This window comes from Agelaius phoeniceus, chromosome 15 (genome assembly GCF_051311805.1).
Source record: "Agelaius phoeniceus isolate bAgePho1 chromosome 15, bAgePho1.hap1, whole genome shotgun sequence".
Lineage (NCBI taxonomy): Eukaryota > Metazoa > Chordata > Aves > Passeriformes > Icteridae > Agelaius > Agelaius phoeniceus.
In genome coordinates, this window is record NC_135279.1 from 5,386,062 (window position 1) to 5,394,609 (window position 8,548).

At 44.5% G+C, this 8,548-nt stretch overlaps 1 protein-coding gene across 2 annotated transcripts; it reads right to left on the reverse strand.

The window, feature by feature from the left end:
- Window positions 1-542: 542 nt before the first annotated feature.
- CNOT8 (CCR4-NOT transcription complex subunit 8) lies at window positions 543-8,435 on the reverse strand. Of its 2 annotated transcripts, XM_054642758.2 has the most exons (7): window positions 8,305-8,435; window positions 6,849-7,048; window positions 5,425-5,618; window positions 3,819-3,980; window positions 2,935-3,079; window positions 2,183-2,293; window positions 543-1,884 (listed from the first exon to the last, which is right to left on the reverse strand). In XM_054642758.2, exons 2-7 carry the CDS (start codon window positions 6,963-6,965, stop codon window positions 1,735-1,737), a joined length of 879 nt encoding a protein of 292 aa, XP_054498733.1. In that variant the 5' UTR covers window positions 6,966-7,048; window positions 8,305-8,435; the 3' UTR covers window positions 543-1,734. The 2 variants fall into 2 exon arrangements, with proteins under 2 accessions (XP_054498733.1, XP_077042734.1); XM_077186619.1 differs by lacking the exon at window positions 8,305-8,435 and having other exon boundaries at window positions 5,425-5,654; window positions 6,849-6,961.
- Between the last annotated feature and the right edge of the window lie 113 nt (window positions 8,436-8,548).

The window sequence follows — 8,548 nt, forward strand, 5'->3', positions numbered from 1 at the left end:
TGTTCGATTCTTCCAGCCAAAATGCAAACTTAATCCTGACAGATTTCCTGCTTCAAGCTGAGTAAAGCCTCAGAACAACTTCAAGAGCAGCAGGTGAAAGCCAGGGGTTAGACTGAAACAAGATCACTGATTAAACACATCTACAGAGGCAGTGTTGCCACCAATTTCAATTTGCTAAATTCCTTACAAAGCACCTGAAAACCAGGCGGGGGAGCCAGTGCTTCACCAAACTGCCTTCTGCACTCAGAGCCACCGGAGTTTAGATGAACAGAAAACTTCACACACAAGTTTGTCCTTTCAAGTGGCCACTGCAGTGTAGGAATACAGAGTGAGCTGTGCTGAGAGCAGCAGGGAGAGAACCAGCTCTGCCAGAGCTCTTCAGCTCAGCTCTCCTCAGCTACTGTACAAGAAGCTCCAAAGACATTTCACTAAATGGTAAAGGAAACAAACTTCAGCATCTTCAGGCATGTATCTCCCAAATTCAGATTCCAGAACTTCAACTATGGAAATTCTAGTGCTTGATGGAAAATCCAAAACAAAGCCTGGTTTAAAAAAATTTATTTTACAAAAAATAAAAACTAGTCTTTACAAACATTTCAAATACCAGCTCTAAACCTCAACTCTTTAATATTGGATTAAGCTTGTTCAAAATGCCAGACAAAGTCTTAAAAATTTTTAAGTTTGACATGTCCAAAAGGATTTGTTCTTTTAAGAAATGTCATTACAGAGCTGTTAAAAAAATACTATAGAATGTTTTTCAAAGTCAGAATCCCAAGTTCTTCATCCTCTTAACTACTTTTCAGGTGTTTATAATGAAAAAGACCCAGAAACTCAGGAAAAAAAATCAGAAACTCTGTTTTACCTGTTAAGCATATTGTAAAATTAGGGGCTGGAGAAGCAGGGGGGAGAAGAGGAACAAATATTTGTCCATGCTGACCTAGTTGTGTTGCATGAGATGAATAAAACTTGTAGGTTTAAGTCAAAGAAAACTGAAGTCATAGTATTGGTCCAATCCCCTGTCAAAGGTGAACTTTTGGGCCTCTGAATGTATTTCCAGAACAGTTCCTTAATACCCATAAGAACAAAGCTGAGGCTTAGCATGGGCCAAAGCAGTAACACAGAGAATTAGAAACTAAGGACTGCTGATCAAATCAGCTCCATTAATCTCCATTCCCTCTGTTGTTAAAGCAAATCTCTGCATATTTTTAGCTGCAAGGATCATTTTTAATGTCATCTGTTCCCAAACCTCTGCAGTGATCAAAGGGAGCAATTTCCAGAGACAGATAAAATAAGCCACACATGAGGTGAAGCTGTCACCCTCACAACATGCAGAAGTTTTAAAATAAGCTTTATAAAACACAAATTGCAAATTTGCGTGGGTGTCTGTGTCCATTTTCACTGCATTTCCCAACCCTCAGCTCTACCCAATATTCTACAGGTAAATCTTCCTTGCAGATTCTGTACAGTAAAAAGAGGAAAAAACCAGAGGTATACACAGTAGATTCTGTCCTTTGCCCTTGGTATTAAAAATATAGCAAACCACAAATGCTGGCATTAGGAAATCAGTCAACTCTTCTGGGTTTCAAAGGAAAATGCAGCTCTTCAGTAAAACTGCAAGGCTTGGTGCAGCCTGTGTACTGGAGATGCTTTTTGTTTGAGACACTGTTTAGGGAAAATGGTTGAGGACAGCAGCTGCCAAAATGGTAAACATGTTCTGCTGAGGGGCACCGCTCATCACGGCTGCATGTTGTTGATAATGGCCAAAATGCTCATTTTCTCTTGGGCTGAGTCCACATCTTCATTTTGTTTCTGAGCCACTCCTGTGCCAAGGCCATACAGTCGTCCACAATACTTTGCATCATCAATTGTATCCTCAAAAAACAACTGCAGATTAAAAAAAAACAAAAAGAGAGAAACAGGTATTGTTTAATTGTGCCTCTAAATCAGAAAACATCCAGTGTTAATTAACAGCTCATTTGAAATCAGCCACCTCCAAGATGGAGTGTACAAATTCAAATAAGCAATGAAAGGAGAGTAAACAGAACAAGTCTGTGCCAATAGCATCCTGATAGTGTGAAGTGTGATGGCCACAAGGCTCAAAAATCCCAAACCAAAACAAACAACACGTTATCCATGTTGACATTTATGGACAGAAAGTGGAGAAGCAAGAACACTGCAGTACCTCTTTCATTCTGAAAAATGCCATTCCTGTGAGGAGAGAGTCTGATCCTGCCTGGTGTTGTCGTCCAATTCGCTGCAAATCCAGCTGGTCTGCCACTTCCTGAAGGCCACCCTGCAAAGAGAACAGAAGAGATTTTATTTTGGAAGATTCATCTCTTGCCAAAATTGCCACATTTCTCCAAAACACGAGGGCAAACAGGGTATGATGAACCAATGCAGATCTCAACAGTACCCACCCTCCAGCTGTGAGTGAAACCCAGTGGGAAATGGTGTTCAAGAGTGCACAAATCACTCTCCTCAAATTTAGGTGCCTTCTTTGTCTGTTGCAAATACTTGAAATAACTGTGGGTACATTCATAGGTTACACAAGCTGGGCCTTTCCCTCCCTTTACTCAAGGGTGTGATTCAGTAGATAAATTACCTTTCAACCCTCTTACCAGTTAAGCCATGGAGTATTTCATGTAAAAGAAATACCCTTGCATGGGAAACATAAATATGCTGAATTATAATTAGCCTCTGATAAACAAACCAGAAGGCTGTGGCAATGTCCCCTTTATAATAAACACATTGGTAAGTCTGAAACTGGGGAGGGCAGGATCCATTAGACACAAACTGTGTCTTAGGTGCTTCTGTGTCACTACTTTTATACACATTCCCATTTTAAGACAATATATGCAGCAGTTCTGCCACTTGTATTCCTGTACATGCACAGTGTTGATACTCATCACCTGCTTGCTGGGGAGATAAAAGTACCTTGAGGTTTTTGCAGCTCTTCATTAAGTACTTCACATCATAGATAGATGGGAAGAAAAGGTTTAAGATATGGAAAAATTCATGTTCCTCTTCTGGTAACCTGGAGTCTGTCAACAACTTCACCATGTAGCCAAAGTCATAACCACTGAAAACAAAACCATAGAGAAAACCAGGTAAGCAGGCAGTACCTAAAACCCAAGGTACTGCACCTCCTTTTAAAATTCAACAGAATTTTACTTGCTGTGCATTTCAAGCCTTAACATTTTGTGACATTCAAAAAACTCTAGATCTGAGCCAGAACTCATCCTGATTTTCTATGTCAATGCAGGACTTTGGGATGCTCCCCAAGTGCCCTCACTAGCCTTTTGTGGAGCAGCTAAGCCATTGGGAAGAATACACATTTCTTCCCAACTCTGTATATTTCTGTAGCTAAGGGCAATACAGAAAAGAAGGAAACCCTGCAAGTATCTGTTGAGACAGAAGGAGGTGATGGCAAGTCCTTTCATTTGTGATACCATGTTGGACCAGAGGCTTCCTGATCAAGTTGGTTGAGATGCTACAAGAAAGATATCTTAACCACACAGGTGGAAGTTCAGAGCACCACCAACATTGTAAGGAAGAAGAAACAAAATTCTCTACAATGCATTTACTAAGTGCAGAAATCACATTTCAACTTCTTCAAGAGAGGGAGAATGTAACAGCAAAAGGATTCACAAGCAGTCAGAAAGTCAGACCATGAAGTGTCCTTACTTCTTAAACTTGGCTTTCATATCCTAAAGCTTATTTTAAGAACTGCAGGACTGATAATTTCTCTCCTTAATATCTGTCAATCTCCATGGAAAATGCAGAGAATTAAGAAGGGTCAGTGAGCATCCTGGACCCACCTGTGGAAGGACAGCCATTTCACACTGTCACTGAGGACAACCCCCGACGTCATGAGCAACTCAGCAAAGTGCAGGGTGTCAATCCCTTCCTCTTCATGCTTCTGGAACTGCAGCCCAGAGCTGGCAAGGAGGTCTATGGAATCCTGAGAGTACATGTCTTCCCTGAAGGAAAAAGAAAAAGCAAGTTTGCACTCAGGGTGCTGCCAAGACAAGCTCATTTTAGAAAAATTCTCCCCACACTATGTCAAGAATTGGACTAAGCAGTAGGAAGGATACTTCTGGGTTCCAGTTTGTCCCTCTAGAAAATTCAAACTGGCTCAGTTTCAATACCCCTACTGCAGCCTCCTACAGCTGTAACAAGCTATTCTGTGATCGTAACTAGTCAACACTTCCATTGCTTGTGCAAATTCCAAAGATTCCAGCTCCATAACTGACTGTTTTGAACAATGTCCCTTCTGCAAGGCGAAGGGAAGCACCACAGATGAAGCCCAGAGGAAAGGGGAGTTCCCCCAAACAGGAAGATGTGCAGCTCTAAAGCACTGACCATCATTCCTGTCTACATTTTTCCTTTTCACTCCACAGCATGCACCACCTTATCAGCACCTCCACTTCCATCTCTGGGAGTACACAGAATTGCATCATCCTTGACTCAGGAAGCAGGACAAGAATGATGTGCTTGGTGGAGAGCTGAGCAGGAACCTGACTTCTCTACTGGTTTGTGTCCTTTGAGGGGGAGGAAACACATAGAGCCAAGTTCTACCAATATGATAACTCATTTAAATGAAGTGATCACACAGCAAAAACCACTTCACTCTGATTTCAATAACTGTAAGAGGCTCACAAATTTGTGGAGTAAATAGTGCAACTTTTGGGGTCAAGAACTGGGTGATCTGCACATAGTAGCTACAAATTCTTGTAATGCCTTCCAACAACAGTTTCATAAAAATAGATTGATTTCCTCTACATATGTAGTTTTGCCAGATAAACCCTTTCTTTATTTCCAGACAGCTCTAGTGGCAATTATGCTGAGTTGATCTTTATAATTACAGGGGAAGGGATAATGAAACTTGTTTCAGCTGCAACCCAGGATATTACAGTATGGAGGAGACAAGAACTGCCACACTCCATTTAACAAGATTCATTCTCCTGAACAGATGTGATGATTACACCAACATGCTTTTAGATCCCAGCTTATACTTAAGCATGGATTTGTAAAGAAGTCTTTTTCTTTTTGATGAGACCAGCACATCCATTTATTTTTAGCAGAAAGAGATGGAGTTTTACATATATATATATATATATATATATATATATATGAAGTTTCAAACATTGGTCCAGAATAAAAAGGCACACAAAATTATGAAGAGAAAAGGTAGTAAGGATAGAAATTTAGAATTCTAAATTTTAGAACTTAGACTTTGACCTCCAGATACACTGTTAACTCCTGGCACTCCAAAATAGGTTCCCACTAGTCAGTACTAGAATCTGGATCCTTATTGCTCAGAAGCAGCCAGCAATGATGAGCACATGGACATCAGTATTTGCCAAAGGAAAGCATCACCCCAGCAGAAGGAACAGGAAATTAATGCCAAGCCCAAAGACTCACGTGAGGTTGAATTTGAAGTTGAACTGCCAGGTGTTAATGCCAGAAGGATATTCCCCCTTCTCATTTGTGAAAGTCAGGCCCAGCTGGATGATTTTCAGCAGGTCGACGTTGCAGCGCAGGAGCTGGTACTGATAATCGATGGAGCTGCGGAATTCACCAATCGGCCTCACCACCACGCCCGGGAACTCCGTGTCCTGGCACACAGGGAAAACTGAGCTTCACCTTGGGTTCTGCCAGGAGTCATCATTAGCACTCTGTTAGGACAGCCCAGACAGTGAAAACCTTCACTGCTTCTGAGGAACACTCAGTGCCTACTTGAACAAAAACTACGGTCAGACAAACGCACCTCAGCAACAGCAGCTGACTGTTAGATGAAAAATCATCTTCTGGATGAAAAACTTCTTACTCAGGCAGAGACTGTGTGCTGTCACCAAACTGCTGAACAAAAACTGCCACACTGCTTCTACCCTCAGACTGGGTCACTGAGCTTCTACCGACTACACACAAAATCTTTCACAACAAACCCAGTGCTGTGCACCTGACACAATCTCTCCCTTGCCCAAGAGGTTTATCTGTCTACTCTTACAGCACAGTCACCCAAACAAAGAACCCTAAGAACACATTCAGTGAGACTGAAAAGAAGCAAAAAGTTCATTTCTCATTGACAAACTTTAACAAAAAAATCATATTCACTTCCACAGCTTTGGAATTGACACCAAAAATCCCACAGACTCTGCAAAGACACCTGTCTTTTGCCACACTCTTAATGAGGACTCCTCAAAACTTGAGGTTCAGTGTTCCTAAGCAAAGCTGGCAGAACTTACAGTATCACAGCTAAAAGCAGTTCTTTATCTAACACACTGGGGTGCTGCCAAGCAGATTCAGACTTGTAAGAGCAGGAGGAGATTCCTCCCACCTGGGGGAGAGTATGTTCTTCTTAAATAAAGCGTTCTGAACATATTGTCTTATCTACAGCCAGAATATTTTTCTTCCCTAAGAATCAACATCTGCCCTTATTAGAAAGGAGGCAGCCCAGCTGGCTAGCAGTCACTTGCAGGCCTTTTGACCTCCAGTCCCATGGCATCCTCTATAATCAAATGGAGAAAAACAATCAAAGGATTTAAACCCAATTGTGACTTGTTTCATTTTCCTGTTGCACAAACTAATACACTATGAATAGCTAAATATCAAATAAATTCAGGTTTTTAAGTTGGTCCCCCTCCTCCCCTTCTTTCAATCAATCCATACTCAGCACTGCTTGTATTAAATTCTGGAAAGCTACCAACAGCTTTTTATTTTTTCACTTCTTCTAGTTCAGTTTGACTGGGGGTAGGGAGAAATCATTTCTCACCCAAGAATCAACTTAACCACAACCCCAAAAAATCCCTTGACTAAGGGAATTAGGTCAAGTATAAAACATTTACCATGGCAATGTAGCTGTAACTCAGGACAATCTCCCGAATTTTCCTCATCTCTTCCTCCAGGTTGTTGGCCCATACTTCACAGATAACCTGGCTGTTCTCTGCAAGGGCTGCTGGCATCTTGCAGGGACCAGAAAAAAGGCAGCTGATGCTGAACTCAAATGACAGTGCAGGATCACAAGCTGTGCAATCTTATCAGTGTGCTGCAGTAAAGAGATAAATAAATATATTTTAAGTGAAGGAAGAGTGACATGTGAAAAATGCTCTGTAGGAGTCAGTCACTTCCATTTTCACCTTGAAATAACCCATTTAAAGTTTACACCAAATTTTCTTGCTTTATCACTTTCTGTAAACAAGCTGAATGAAATCTAGAGCATCTTTTCACAATATAAGAGCAGATGCACAACCAACAGTCCAGTTATTTATGTAAAGAATCATTATCCCTATCTTCCTTTTCCTGGCATAAGCTTTGACACTTTGGGCACAAGATGTACAGGCACTGAATCCTCATCTGTAACCCTCAACTATTTCTCCATCCTGGGAGTGTTCAGGGCCAGGCTGGATGGAGCTTTGAGCAACCTGGTCTAGTGGAAGGTGTCCCTGCCCACAGCAGGGGGGTGGAATGAGATGATCTTGAAGGTCCTCTCCAATCCAAACCCCTCTGTGATTCTGTGATGAAGACAATTGTTTAAACACAATAACAGAATGCATGTGAGAGAACACTCATTGGCACGAGGTTTATGGGTATGAATATCTAAAGGAGGGTGCCAAGAAGATGGAGCCAGGCTCATCTTGGTGATGCCAGGACAAGAGACAATGGGCAGAAAGTGATGCACAGGAAGTTTCTCCGGAACATGAAGAACATGAGCAACAACTGTGCAGGGACTGGACACGGGAACAGGCTACCCAGAGAGGTTTTGGAGTCTGCCTCAATGGAGATATTCCAGAACTGTCTGGACTCAATCCTGTGCCACACGCTCTGGGGTGGCCCTGCTTGGGCAGGGAGGTTGGACCAGTGACCCACTGAGGTCCCTTCTAACCCACTCTGGGATTCTGTCCTCTGATGTAACTGGGGCCACACTGCAGCGGGTGTTTCACTGGCACACCGGCAGTGTCAGCAGTGTCACAGCCCGGCTGAGCCCCCGGCCGGAGCCCCTTTCCCGCAGTAACACCGGCGAACCGCTCCCAGGCGTCTGCAGGAGGGCTCCGCCTCAGCCGGGCCGGGCCCTGCGCCACAGTTACCGGGAGCGCACCGCCACAGCCCAGCCCGGCCCGGCCCGGGGGCACCTCAGAGCCCCCTCACAGCCCGGGGGCGGCCGGACGCGGCTCACCGCGGCCGGGGAACGGGAGGGCCGCTGTCCGCGCCGCCGCGCCCCAAACCCCAGCGGCAGCCCTGCACCCTCAGTGCCCGTCCCGCTGCCGGTGGCGCTGCCTGCCCGCCCGCTCCACTCCCCGGTACCTCCCGGCAGCCGCGGCCGGGACGCGCCGCTCTCGCCCCACGCAGCCGCGATAGCTCCGAGTAGCCCCCGCCTCGAGGGGCGGCGCTTCCGGGTCTCGCGCCGCTTTGCCTCTCGCGAGAGAGAACGAGACATGGCGGAGAGGGCGGGGCGCGCGGCGGGGCGGGGCGCGGGAGGGGGGCGGGTACGTTACTGCGCGCGGCCGCGGTGCCCACACTGCGCATGCGCCTAACCCTAGCCGGCTCG